The 14,645-nt window shown below is 40.4% G+C and overlaps 1 protein-coding gene across 1 annotated transcript in view; it reads left to right on the top strand.

Annotated features, from left to right (window-relative positions):
- The window catches only part of LOC117502009 (TGF-beta receptor type-2-like), a 48,127-nt gene extending 35,001 nt beyond the window's left edge, over positions 1 to 13,126 (top strand). The window contains exons 6-7 of the mRNA XM_034160989.1: positions 9,680 to 9,804; positions 12,599 to 13,126. Coding sequence (XP_034016880.1) covers positions 9,680 to 9,804; positions 12,599 to 12,772 — 299 coding nt within the window. The 3' untranslated portion in view covers positions 12,773 to 13,126. The remainder of the gene's footprint in view (positions 1 to 9,679; positions 9,805 to 12,598) is intronic.
- The last annotated feature ends 1,519 nt before the right edge of the window (positions 13,127 to 14,645 follow it).

Below are 14,645 nucleotides of genomic sequence, written 5' to 3'. Positions count from 1 at the left end.
GGCTGTCAAAAAATTTTCCACGAATGTCATGCATCACCCTCATTTTGCCGTTCTGGAGGTCACAACTGAGCGTGTTGATCCATCTTGATTAGTGGTGATCCTTAACAGCGTTCTTCTCTGATGTGCACACAATTAAACCCTGCTGCACCGCATTCAGTTTCATTGCTGCAGTATACTGAAGAAGGACAGTGATGCCGAGTTGGCTAAAAGCCTCTTCCAATGCTCCTCATTGCGCTCCAGCAGCTGTTCCACCTGATGCATGTGCCTGATGTTCGGGAAAACAAGCGAGATGAGAGCCGTGTGAAGCCACACATCTGGCTCTCTCCATCTCCTCCTCCTCTCTGCGCCACTCCATGGCACAGAGCTCAACTAAGCATGCAGTCACAAAGTTCTTCTGCTGTGGATTTTGAGGAGCAAACTGGAGCGATCTGAATTGTTCAGCAACTGACGACAGGTTGAATATGGGGGTGTGTGGAGCCTCATTCAAAACATGACAGAACTTAACGATGCGCTGTTACGCGCAATAGCATGCAACAGTGCGGAACATTATTCTTGACCGTGCGTAATGGTTCCTGATAATTCTCCAGCAACATGTGCCATTAATCATAACGTGTGGTAACAGGTTGCAGCAGTTCCTGACAATACCTGACGCCTGTGCCCCGAATCATCACATTCGTGATCAGCAGCCAAGAATGTATACTTTGTGGCATTTGTGACTTGCCGTCGTTATGTGTAAATGCAACATAAAGAACAGGAATCGGTTCCCTCATATTTGGAACCGATTTCATCACACTGTCAGAACTTAAACAGTAAGACAACATCACTCTCAATGAGTGACTTAAAGTGACTGCTTGCTGCTGTTTCACGGACCTGCATGTTTGTTGCGGTAGAAATGTGCTTTTTGGCTTCTGTCCATGGTGCATTCAATGTGCCTCGGAAAAAAATCAATGCAAGCAGGCAGCGATCGATGCATCACGATTTCACCCATCAATTGAACTGATGCACATTGAATGAATCGATGCAGTCGCATCAAGCACGTTTGTAGCTAGATACCGATTTGTATTGATTAATCTCCACATGCCTAGTGTGTATGTGTCTACACAGTGTGCACACATGCGCACCATGTGCATGCAATCTGTATGAATTGATATGAGCAATCTGTGAGGAACACAAAACAAGTGTCAGAACCACCACAGCCTAATGAAAACCAGCCGAGGACACTGGGAGTGCTTTGTCAAGCTGTTGTTGCGCAGGCAGACAGATTTTTAGAAAAGACAAAGTGTTATTATGATCAGATTACAGATGTTTTACTGAGTCGTACACATCGGAACACCACGAGGATCTGGTTCCCTATGTTATGTGTTAAGGTGCCTGAACCTGTGTTTAATTTTCATTATTTATGCTTTATGGAGGATAATTAGACAAAAATGTTCCCTTGGAAGAGCAGAGGAATGAGAATATCTAAATATCCAAATATCAAATACTGGAATGGTGCGTGGATGTTTGAACTTTGCTGCAGATGATGTGTTTTCCTTTCTTTTTTCTTTGGTCTTTTTTTTAATATTGTTTTCTGTGTATCTGTCCCTTTCCTTATGTGAACAAATTAATGGGGAGAGTTTTAATCTCAGTGGGATCTAACTTGGTGGCGTGATTGAGGGTCAACCAAGGATAAAGTGATTTGAATTTGGAAACTAACAAAATGCTAAAATACCCTCGGCCGTATGACTATAAAAATAGGAAACAGAATGTGACCTTTTGACCTCTTAAAATAGGTCAAGGTTAGCCATCTTTGAACTTGTCCAAGGTCTGTGTCCCAAGAATGTTCCCTGTGAATTTGAAGACCCTGGCCGTAATAGGATGGACTAATGCTCAGCATGGATGGACACAAAGTCTTTGCAATACCCGCTGGCCATATTTTGGCTTTGGGTAAAAAATTTGGCTAATTGGTAATATATAGGGGATATTTAGAATAATTGAAGCTCACCTATGGTTGCAGATACCCATTTATATGAATTCATGTATCGCCGGTCTGTTTGACTTTTGACCTTGAAAGCTATTTAATTGCTATTTTGAGGAGCTGCTTACAGATACACTTATGATTAGTGTGAAAAACTAAATGAAAACATGTTACCCTTCTATTGCTCACATGATCTTTAACGTTGGGTGACCTTGAAAGCTCATACTCATTTAGAATGATGACTTTTGAGAAATTGATTATGGATACACCCGTGGCTACTATGAAACACTAATATGAAGTCATATCAAATTTATATTGGTCACATGAGCTTTGAAAGTTCCCGCTCAGGGTCACAACTGTTGAACTCAAGTGTTACGCTGCTTGAGTTCAAAACCTAGGTTTTATTTTGCTTGTTTTTGTTGTTGTTTTTAGTCTTTAGTCTGTAAACAACAGAGTGGATGAGAGTCTGCTCCCCCTGCATGGAACGCCAGGACATTGTCCAGTTATAAACTGTCTTCCATCTCACACTATAGAATCTGCATCGGTGCCGTTGGCCTCAGGGAATGTTTAGGACTTACTTCTAGTTCTTTAGTCTAACATAAGAGTTGTAAACAGGTGAAAGGTGGAATTATAAAACTAAATGACAAATGCTGCACATTTACTGTCATTTCTGTGGCAAATATAACAAAGGTCAATAGCTGGGAAACATCTGTTCTGTCGCAGATCTCAGCACACCTGCAGAGATGATGTTCATAGACAACATTCAGAAGTCATACAGTACTTGTCAGCTGGTGCAACTAACTTTAGCTGAGTTTCTGTTGCCTGTATGTTCCCAGACATTTTCTACAAGCTTGTCTAACAACTGGCACGGCAAACAAAAAAAGACATTTTGTAGAGAATTTGTGATGCCATTGCAAAATTCACCGTGGCTGTGTGTCAGCTCTTGTATGAGACAGTTTAAGTTCCTCATTGTTAGTGTGTGAAACTTGTTAGTACTTTGCAAAAACCTTGTCAGGTCGCAGCGTCTGACTTCTGCAAACCGCACCATTCCTAACTTCCTCTGTGTTGTGTTTTCAATAGTTTTGTTAGTTCAGAACTTGGATTGTTTGCCTGAAATCCTGCTTTCCGTTAGAGTGGTATCGGCCAATTTTTTTTTTCATTCAGGAAAACACACTTGTTTATATTGTAACGTACCAGCGAGCAGCGTGAGTCATGTATTTTTGGACCCATTGTTTGCGCGGAGCTGGCTGCATAAACACGTTTGTGAAAGAGTTTACAGAACAGATTTGCAGTCTTACACTAAATCGACTCTGTCAAAACAAAAAGAACATCTGTCTCCTTTTTCCTTATATATTTATTGGCATTGAGGTTGCATGCATGGCTGAACACAAAACCAGCAGAGCTGACACAAAAAGTGGGAAGTTTATATCTGTACAGACTGTTCTACGTCCCACACCTTCCACTTCCTGTTTGTGCAACAGTGGTCCTCTTGGTAAATTTTTCAAATACTGAAAGGTAACTGGACCATCCTCCATGCACATGAACTATTTATCCTGATAAATGTATGGTCCACTCCAGTTAACACTTTGATGTCGTTTGAGAGATTTCGCCATTGAGTTTTTATTCTGAAATTCTAATTAGTATTTATATATACCAGATGCGCTTGTTTAGTTGCAGAGTACGTTGGTTAACTTCAAAGGCTGATCCAGTTGCTGTGTATAAACTGTGCGGTAAGAGTTACACATGATAAAGAAAATCATGCGCTGTGCCTTTTGTTAACTCTGCTGAATTCGCCCTATTGACGTATCCCATAATCCCTTGCGTGCCAGAGAGTCGCTACAGTCAAATAATATAGAGAATCCACATGATGACAATTGTAAATGAATATTATACTACAAAAATGTAATCTTTTTATACTTTTTGTCACGTTAATAAGAGACAGCATGCATGATACCCTGAAAACTTGCTAAAACAATTATAACAAATAATCCGTGTCTGCTACGTTTAATCTATGTGGAATTTAATAAACGCAAACCGATTTTCACTTTTTCAGTTTCTGAATTCTTTTTCAGATCATTTTCACAGAACATTGGTTATCTTTGCTATGTACAATTACTCTTGGGGCTTGAGTTCCAACTGATAACTGGAAGATAGACAAACAGGCATAAAATTGGAACCCTCATCCAATTTTGGTGTTGTAGGTAAATCCATGATAGAAAAATGAGAGTGACTGAAGCACTTTTGATTGGGCTATAATGCAAAATGTACACTAAATGGGGTTTTCAATATTAAATTCAACCATCCACAAAATCCACAATCCAGATCAGATCCAGATCAAACTTTATCAGGCAATAGTGAGTGCCAGTCTGCACCTTTAAATATGAGAGTGATCGGGGCATATTTGATTAATATATAATGTAAAATATACATTTAATGGGGTTTTCAATGTTAAATTGAAATGGCCACAAAATCTGTAATCCGGATCAGATCTGGATCAAACTTTGTCAGTCGATAAAGAATACCATCCTACATAACACTTTCAAATATGAAAGAAGTTCAGTTTTTTTTAACAGAGTTATGATTGTTTTAAAATTTTGTTCAGTGTTAAAGGATAGGGATTTTTTCCAATTTTCCAAAATTTTTCCTGACTTTGACCTATGACCTTCAAAATTTAATCAATTCTTGCCTACCAGGATATGGATCCTCTGTCAAAATTTCATAACGATATATAGAATAGAATAGAATAGAATAGAACTTTATTGTCATTGTGGACACAATGAAATTTCATTTTAGCAGCATCTCTTCAGCACCAAATCATTAAGAAAGCCAGCATATTATAAAAACAACATCATAAAATACAGCAACATATCACCTCCAACCAAGCAGAACTAAAAACAACATACATATATATATATATACAAACAACAGATGCTAGATGTGTGCTGATGCAGACTCACATAAAGTGCATTTTTAGAGAAAAAATGCTGATGTACAGAGAGTGCAATTAAGGCGAAAATATGAGGAAAAAGTGTGGGTTACAGGCTGTTCACAAACAGATTAACAAAGAAACAGCCATAACCTCCACCCAACTTTGTTGGTGGATGTAACAATCATTAAGTTAAATAAAAGTAAACACTTGTAGAGAAATGTACAAAACTTCAAATCAAATCAATTTTATTTATATAGCGCCAAATCACAACAAACAGTTGCCCCAAGGCGCTCCACACTGCAAGGCAAAAGCCACACAATAACCACAGAAAAACCCCAACGGTCAAAACGACCCCCTGTGAGCAAGCACCCGGCGACAGTGGGAAGGAAAAACTCCCTTTTAACAGGAAGAAACCTCCAGCAGAACCAGGCTCAGGGAGGGGCAGTCTTCTGCTGGGACTGGTTGGGGCTGAGGGAGAGAACCAGGAAAAAGACATGCTGTGGAGGGGAGCAGAGATCAATCACTAATGATTAAATGCAGAGTGGTGCATACAGAGCAAAAAGAGAAAGAAACACTCAGTGCATCATGGGAACCCCCCAGCAGTCTAAGTCTGTAGCAGCATAACTAAGGGATGGTTCAGGGTCACCTGATCCAGCCCTAACTATAAGCTTTAGCAAAAAGGAAAGTTTTAAGCCTAATCTTAAAAGTAGAGAGGGTGTCTGTCTCCCTGATCCGAATTGGGAGCTGGTTCCACAGGAGAGGTGCCTGAAAGCTGAAGGCTCTGCCTCCCATTCTACTCTTACAAACCATAGGAACTACAAGTAAGCCTGCAGTCTGAGAGCGAAGCGCTCTATTGGGGTGATATGGTACTATGAGGTCCCTAAGATAAGATGGGACCTGATTATTCAAAACCTTATAAGTAAGAAGAAGAATTTTAAATTCTCTTCTAGAATTAACAGGAAGCCAATGAAGAGAGGCCAATATGGGTGAGATATGCTCTCTCCTAGTCCCCGTTAGTACTCTAGCTGCAGCATTTTGAATTAACTGAAGGCTTTTCAGGGAACTTTTAGGACAACCTGATAATAATGAATTACAATAGTCCAGCCTAGAGGAAATAAATGCATGAATTAGTTTTTCAGCATCACTCTGAGACAAGGCCTTTCTAATTTTAGAGATATTGCGTAAATGCAAAAAAGCAGTCCTACATATTTGTTTAATATGCGCTTTGAATGACATATCCTGATCAAAAATGACTCCAAGATTTCTCACAGTATTACTAGAGGTCAGGGTAATGCCATCCAGAGTAAGGATCTGGTTAGACACCATGTTTCTAAGATTTGTGGGGCCAAGTACAATAACTTCAGTTTTATCTGAGTTTAAAAGCAGGAAATTAGAGGTCATCCATGTCTTTATGTCTGTAAGACAATCCTGCAGTTTAGCTAATTGGTGTGTGTCCTCTGGCTTCATGGATAGATAAAGCTGGGTATCATCTGCGTAACAATGAAAATTTAAGCAATGCCGTCTAATAATACTGCCTAAGGGAAGCATGTATAAAGTGAATAAAATTGGTCCTAGCACAGAACCTTGTGGAACTCCATAATTAACCTTAGTCTGTGAAGAAGATTCCCCATTTACATGAACAAATTGTAATCTATTAGATAAATATGATTCAAACCACACTGCAGCGCAGTACCTTTAATACCTATGGCATGCTCTAATCTCTGTAATAAAATTTTATGGTCAACAGTATCAAAAGCAGCACTGAGGTCTAACAGAACAAGCACAGAGATGAGTCCACTGTCCGAGGCCATAAGAAGATCATTTGTAACCTTCACTAATGCTGTTTCTGTACTGTGATGAATTCTAAAACCTGACTGAAACTCTTCAAATAGACCATTCCTCTGCAGATGATCAGTTAGTTGTTTTACAACTACCCTTTCAAGAATTTTTGAGAGAAAAGGAAGGTTGGAGATTGGCCTATAATTAGCTAAGATAGCTGGGTCAAGTGATGGCTTTTTAAGTAATGGTTTAATTACTGCCACCTTAAAAGCCTGTGGTACATAGCCAGCTAATAAAGATAGATTGATCATATTTAAGATCGAAGCATTAAATAATGGTAGGGCTTCCTTGAGCAGCCTGGTAGGAATGGGGTCTAATAGACATGTTGATGGTTTGGATGAAGTAACTAATGAAAATAACTCAGACAGAACAATCTGAGAGAAAGGGTCTAACCAAATACCGGCATCACTGAAAGCAGCCAAAGATAACGATACGTCTTTGGGATGGTTATGAGTCATTTTTTCTCTAATAGTTAAAACTTTATTAGCTCTGACTCTTTGTCAGCCTGGCTACAGTGCTGAAAAGAAACCTGGGGTTGTTCTTATTTTGTTCAATTAGTGATGAGTAGTAAGATGTCCTAGCTTTACGGACATGATTTAAAGCTCTCTTTTTCAGAGGAGCTACAGCATCCAAAGTTGTCTTCAATGAGGATGTAAAATTATTGACGAGATACTCTATCTCACTTACAGAGTTTAGGCAGCTACTCTGCACTGTGTTGGTATATGGCATTAGAGAACATAAAGAAGGAATCATATCCTTAAACCTAGTTACAGCGCTTTCTGAAAGACTTCTAGTGTAATGAAACTTATTCCCCACTGCTGGGTAGTCCATCAGAGTAAATGTAAATGTTATTAAGAAATGATCAGACAGAAGGGAGTTTTCAGGGAATACTGTTAAGTCTTCAATTTCCATACCATAAGTCAGAACAAGATCTAAGATATGATTAAAGTGGTGGGTGGACTCATTTACATTTTGAGCAAAGCCAATTGAGTCTAATAATAGATTAAATGCAGTGTTGAGGCTATCATTCTCAGCATCTGTGTGGATGTTAAAATCGCCCACTATAATTATCTTATCTGAGCTAAGCACTAAGTCAGACAAAAGGTCTGAAAATTCACAGAGAAACTCACAGTAATGACCAGGAGGACGATAGATAACAAATAAAACTGGTTTTTGGGACTTCCAATTTGGATGGACAAGACTAAGAGTCAAGCTTTCAAATGAATTAAAGCTCTGTCTGGGTTTTTGATTAATTAATAAGCTGGAATGGAAGATTGCTGCTAATCCTCCGCCTCGGCCCGTGCTACGAGCATTCTGGCAGTTAGTGTGACTCGGGGGTGTTGACTCATTTAAACTAACATATCCATCCTGCTGTAACCAGGTTTCTGTAAGGCAGAATAAATCAATATGTTGATCAATTATTATATAATTTAACAGGGACTTAGAAGAGAGAGACCTAATGTTTAATAGACCACATTTAACTGTTTTAGTCTGTGGTGCAGTTGAAGGTGCTATATTATTTTTTCTTTTTGAATTTTTATGCTTAAATAGATTTTTGCTGGTTATTGGTGGTCTGGGAGCAGGCACCGTCTCTACGGGGATGGGGTAATGAGGGGATGGCAGGGGGAGAGAAGCTGCAGAGAGGTGTGTAAGACTACACCTTACTGCTTCATTGCAGGGAGCTTTGGTGGCCGCTGTCTGCGTGTGCATTCTGACGCATTGGCGAGATCTGACAACCTTTCACTGCACTGATATATTTGTTTTAAAAGTAAATGAATTCAGTTAATTATGTATGAGCCATCTGCAATAGAGTGGTGGCCTCCACCTCTTACCCAATGGCTGCTGGGATATTAACTAGAATAAGTAAGTTCAGAAGATGATGGAAGGATGAGCCAGACTTGAGTAATAATCATTAACGTACAGTTGTTGTTAATACTAAAATTGTAACGGTTATCCTTCTATACATTTGCAAAGTTTACACTGTGAATATAACATGCAGAGTTTACATTCATAAAGAAAAAAAAAACACTTGTTCCAGATTAGTATTATTATAACACTATGTGGGATAATGGTGGAAGAACAGAGTTGTATTTGATGTACGACCCAAAATTAAAAATTGCAAAAGCAAAGGTAGATCCATGTTTGAGCTTTGGAAAGCAGCCTGTAAATTCTGTTCACTCTTTCGGGCTTTTGTTTGTCTTTGTCTGGGATTATTTGTTGAACATGGTGGGAGTCACATGCTGCTATTCCCTCTCCCTGTCTTCCGATTATTGAAGATCTGCTCGAACTAATTATGTAGTTCAACATTGTTCTCACTGTCTCGCCTCTCATCAGGCTTCTCTTCTCTCTGTGGATTCTCTCAAACTTGTGTTTTCTTTATTCAAGCGCTCCACGCTTTTAGCAAATTGGAGTTTGATTTGCCACGTTACTTGGAGGATACATTAATTCATACAAAGATATGCCGTCTTTGGAAAAATCCTGACCTTGGGTTGCCAGACTCTGTCGTCCACGCCAATGCTTTGAAATGTTCCCCTGAGTGAACATGGCTGGTAAATTGCTTTTGATGAGCACTGTGGATTTTGTTGTGTAAGGGAGCTGACACAAAGCCAAAGCTGTGTTGGTGAGATACTTTAAGCCCATTGAAAAATATGATCATAATAAGAGTTTCTTTTCAGCAAATCTCCTTCTCTGTCCCTCTTGGATTAGCATACATTTATTTAAGTTGTATGTGCGGCTTCAGTGCTCTTTAAAGTTGCATCCTGCAGTTTTATTTTAGCGCGAACAGTGTGTTTTTTAAGAGGTGTTGATCTTTGTGCTGTGAGTCTCGGCCGTCTGTTCCAACAGACGGGTAGCTTCCTGCAGAGCTGTTTCTGTGGTTCTTTCCTCTGCCGACTGGTTCAAATGATGCTTTCCTTTTCTTTTCCTGCACTTACCTGTAATGTGTGTGCTCACAGAGGTCAAAGAGTACGAGCCACCATTCGGAAACCTGAGGGAGCACCCGTGTGTGGAGAGTATGAAGGACAGCGTTCTCAGAGACAGAGGCAGACCCGAAATCCCCAACAGTTGGATCAACCACATGGTAAGAAACGACATTATGAAAATCCAACAACTACATATTTATTTATTTATTTATTTATTATACTTCCTCACTCAGTCACTCACTCACTCAGTCATCTTCAACCGCTTACTCCAATTAAGGGTCATGGGGGTGCTGGAGCACCCAGAGGGAACCCACGCGAACACGGGGAGAACATGCAAACTCCACACAGAAAAGTCACAGGTGGGAATCGATCCCATGACCTTCATGTTGTGAGGCAACAGTGCTAACCACTAAGCCAACGTGCTGTCCTATTATACCACCTGCAAACAAAATTTTGGGGTGGGGGCTTGTTAGGGGGCTCTGTCCGTCTGTCAGAGTTAGAAATCTACCACTGCACAATCAATAAATATGTTTGGTTTCAGAGAAGCTCAATCTCCAGTGCTGAGAAATGAGGCCAACATGGAAGTGGTAAAACTTGCAGTTCCTTGAATAGCCACTTGAGACTGGCTCCCTAAGTGAGTCACACAGAGCAGCCCATGTTAAAAATCCCCAACTTTACAGCAGAAATAAACATGTTTACAGTCTGGAACAAAAAGGTGTTTTGGTCTAGTCCTTCCTTTCATGACAGCTGTATTTGCAATGGGGGTTAGGGAGTGAATTTTCATGTAATTCATCATTTTAAGCTATTTTAAGCCATAAAATTATGAATAATTAGGGGGTGTGCTCACTTTATGTCCTGGCAAGCTGAATCTAAGGCCCTGCTATCAGAGCCCGCTGCTAGAAATAATTGCTAGTTTGACTGTCCTTTCTGCACGTTATTACAAATATCTGAAATAATGTAGCTATTTAGTTTGCTTTTTTTAAGTTTAGTTTTTATTTTGTTTGTAATTCTGAGATGCAGGCATGGTTGAGCTTTATTTGTCCCACTCCTGTCACCCAGGTCTTGCCCACACTCCACCACTTTGCCCTTTTAAAGGTAAAGTAGTGGAGTCAGGCGCTGCCAAGATGGTGAGGTTTGGAGCTCTTCAGCAAACCTATGGGTGACATCTTTGAGGGTTTGTTCAGTGCCTATACAATCTGTGGTTCCAGACCATTGTATGAGATGGACGGGCTCGAGGGAGAGTTTGCAAGATTGAGACCACGCCCCTTCCTAAACATTGGCAGCATTAGCCACGTCATTAGCTTGATGACATGAGCTGCACTCGTTTGAGATTTTAAACTCTTTAATAACGTAAAGTGCACATTTCTTGAGGCATGTTTTTTTTTTTTTACTTCGGTTTTTTTATTTCAGGGTTGAAAGGGAATGAATTTATAATATTGCAATTCTGGAAATGCTGACAAATGCCATATGCTATTAGCATTAGCCTCTCTCTCATTTCAAGTATAATCACCACTCTACACTGAATGGTTGCACATATAAATTTTAACAAATTTGAAGTTTTGAAGAGTTACAAAATGCTCCAAATACACAAAAATGGAGAGGTGTATAAGCCACTGTGTCTAAATTGAGGTGGACTACGTAAATTGGTACCACATTGGTACTTCTTGTGATCGGTGGCCGGCGATCACCTTAGTATTTCCTGTTTTTCTTGATGTTTAATGCTGGCAAATTACACTGTATTTCTTGTCTTTCTGTTGCCCGATTCAGTTTTTTCTCTCTGTTTAAGATGCAACTCCATCCAGAGATGGGTGTGGTATTTGTGCTGGAGACCCTCCTGTCCTGTGCACCAACAGCATTTCCTGCATATTCGTTTTGTGAATTGTTCTGTAATTTGTGTCTGTAGCATGGCCCAAGCAGAGGGTCACCCCTTTGAGTCTGGTCTGCTTGAGGTTTCTTCCTCAAATCATCAGAGGGAGTTTTTCTTACCACTGTCACCTGTGTGCTTGCCCCGGGTTGTTGGTAAGGTTAGATCTTACTTGTGTGAAGCGCCTTGAGGCAACTTTGCTGTGATTTGGCACTATATAAATGGAAATAAACTGAAATTGAAATTATTTTCTTCCGTGTCTTCCAATCTGTTTTCCTACAATGCATCACCGTGTGTCATGTGATCACAAGGTTTATGGTGGTTAAATACAAACCAGATCATCACCACAACCGCATTTCCAAAAATTAATCTAACTTTGACTCAAATGTATACTTTCCCATAAGGTGCTCCTTTCTCTGTCCCGATCATGGCAGCGTCTCTACATCTGGATTTGGTCCCCTGGTGTTGGACTGTGGTTGTCCACTGCTCCTGGTGGTTGGATTGTGTCTAACTATAATTAGGAAGGACAGCTTTTGTTGTATGCATGTAGAATGACTGTTTTGGTCACCTGGGTTGGGAATCGCACCACTGAGCCTACTTAATGAAAGTCTGATTTTATTATCACTCTGATGCCAACTTGTAGACCATCAGCCTTAATGCTCAGTGTTTTTGTTTTTAATGAAGATAATGTGACGTGTATGTGTGCATGCTCATACTTCATGCTAACCCTGCAAATAAATTAGGGGCACCCCAGCCAAATGGATATGGGCGTGCCACTGCTGTAATGTTCACTTGAACCTCAAGCATGCATGTATGTGATAATCACTGGTCTGATTTGTGGTTCTAACACATGTTCAAAACATTTTTAGGAAAGTTTTCTTAATTTTCCTGCACATTCTTTGTACCAGTTTCTTGAAATAGTTTTCTTGAATTTGCTGAGGTGCAGTTCTTCAGTAAAAAAAAAAAATCAAATCCTCAAATGTTGAGTAAAAACACTAAGATCCAGGAGATCACTCGATGATTGGTCTTATTCTTCATTGAAAGATCCTTTTCTCTGACTTGATCTGTGCTCTGCTACTCTCCTACAGGGAATCCAGTTGGTGTGCGGCACCATAGTGGAGTGCTGGGACCACGACCCGGAGGCCCGTCTGACAGCACAGTGTGTCGCAGAGCGCTTCAGTGACATGGAACACAAGTTGTCGGGCCGCTGTGATTCTGAGGAGAAGATTCCTGATGAAATCTCCATGGTGGATGAGAAATAATTTTTTATTTTTTAAACCCTCCACAACACTGTGTGGACTCCCACAGTGACCATTTACTGTAGCGTGCGCTGCAGTAAATGCATCCATCCAACTCCTGAAAAAAGAGAACTCCAGATGTGCACACCTGTTTTTCAGAAGGATGAAAGTAGAGCGCAACAGAAGCACTCCCCCATCAGGAAGGCGGAGGCATTACAAGAATGAATGGATAGGTTGTTTTCTGCAGCTGGATCATATGAAAGGGAACTGAACATGCACGTGCAGAGCCATGAGAAGAAATACCAAATATATAAAGACCAGAGAGTGACTTGATGCACTTTATCTTACATGCACCAAGTCATAAAGAAACAGGGAAAACCAATTATAAAGCTTTTGTAACCAAATACTGTTTGCACTTTATCGGTATCTATGCACAAAAGGTTGTTTATATTCTTTGTTTGTTAGTAGTATTATTTGTTTGCTTTAACAGCACAGGTCAGGTATAGGAAATATATTTTATTTTTATTTTAAAATCTAGAAATACGATGACAGTGACACTAAGTACCCCACTACTGCCTACTCAGATTTCTCTCTTGGGGCCTTGGACTTGACCTGGAAGACTCAGTGGACAAATAACATCTTTTGGCTTGAAATGGAAGCATCAAAGCCACGGAAAACTCCAAAGCAATAAGCTGCAGGAAAAACTGATATAAAGGACTGCGGACGGTAAAAACAAAGACATAAAAATAAGATGAGAATGGAACTGACAAATATGAGTAATATCACTCAGATGACTCTGATCCCAAAAAGAGAGCATGTTTCATCAGATCAAGAGAGTGAAAGGAACTGAAATCTAAATTAAGGACTCCGAATAGGAAGCTCCAGCCTGCTGCTGATCTGCTGAACTTTTTCATACTTTGTGACAGAAAAGGGATTTCAGATTCCTGCTCATTAAAGCTGTCAACCAAAGTTGTTTATGTTTAAATCCATAACCAAGAGATTCTGATCCCTGCTCTGTCAGCATCATTTTTGAATTGGAAGCCATAATTAAAGATGTTACAGTATGGGCTCCATACCATATGATTATGGCGGACAGCGTTTTTGCATCGGTGAACTCAGACTGTATCTATTATGAGGTGATTGTGCATCTCACTGAGATGAGTGGCAGCAACTGCATTCCATCTTATACCCCCGTCACACTAGAGGCCAAATGAGCCCGAATGCTGTCTGAATGAAAATTCAACCTTTTTTCGGGCAAAGTAGAGGTGCAATCAAAAACCTCCAACAGCATTCTGAGCGCACTCCAAACAGTCACCCAGCCCAAATGTGAAGCACATGCTCTCGACTGTCAAGGTGCATTCGAGGTGGAAATATATCAAACGGCAGTCGAGCTGGACTCTTGACTGCGTTCTAAATATTCTCACTGCATCAAAACAGCATTCAGAAGAGTCTGATCACGCTCGAGAGACATTCGCCATGGTCAGGCACATCTAATCCTGCCGGCATATCCCGGACTGCACCCCTCATGCATCCCGTTTGGGGTGCGCAAAGGACATATTGTAAAGCGCAAAGTCTGTGGCACCCATTCATTTTGTGAAGCAGACGTGAACATTGCACAATTATACCATAAACAGTGTGCGTTGCTGTGAGTCCATGTGTCTCAAAGGCAGCGCGCACACCTGGACGGGTTCTAACATCCATAATAAAAATATTGTCACAGATACATGGTCACGCTGCAGCGTGTCAATGCATTCCAGTGGCATGGCGTGGTGCAGCACAGCGCATTTGAACGGGGTGGCACAGCTCTAATACACATCATATGACAGATGAAATGTCAGTCCATCTCATGAGTTAGGAGATGTATCTGTAATATTATGTTATCATGGCTGTAACACCC

This window comes from Thalassophryne amazonica, chromosome 20 (assembly GCF_902500255.1).
Source record: "Thalassophryne amazonica chromosome 20, fThaAma1.1, whole genome shotgun sequence".
Taxonomy (NCBI): Eukaryota; Metazoa; Chordata; class Actinopteri; order Batrachoidiformes; family Batrachoididae; genus Thalassophryne; species Thalassophryne amazonica.
The sequence above is the reverse complement of the archived record's forward strand: the minus strand, read 5'-3'. Positions and strand labels throughout refer to the sequence as shown.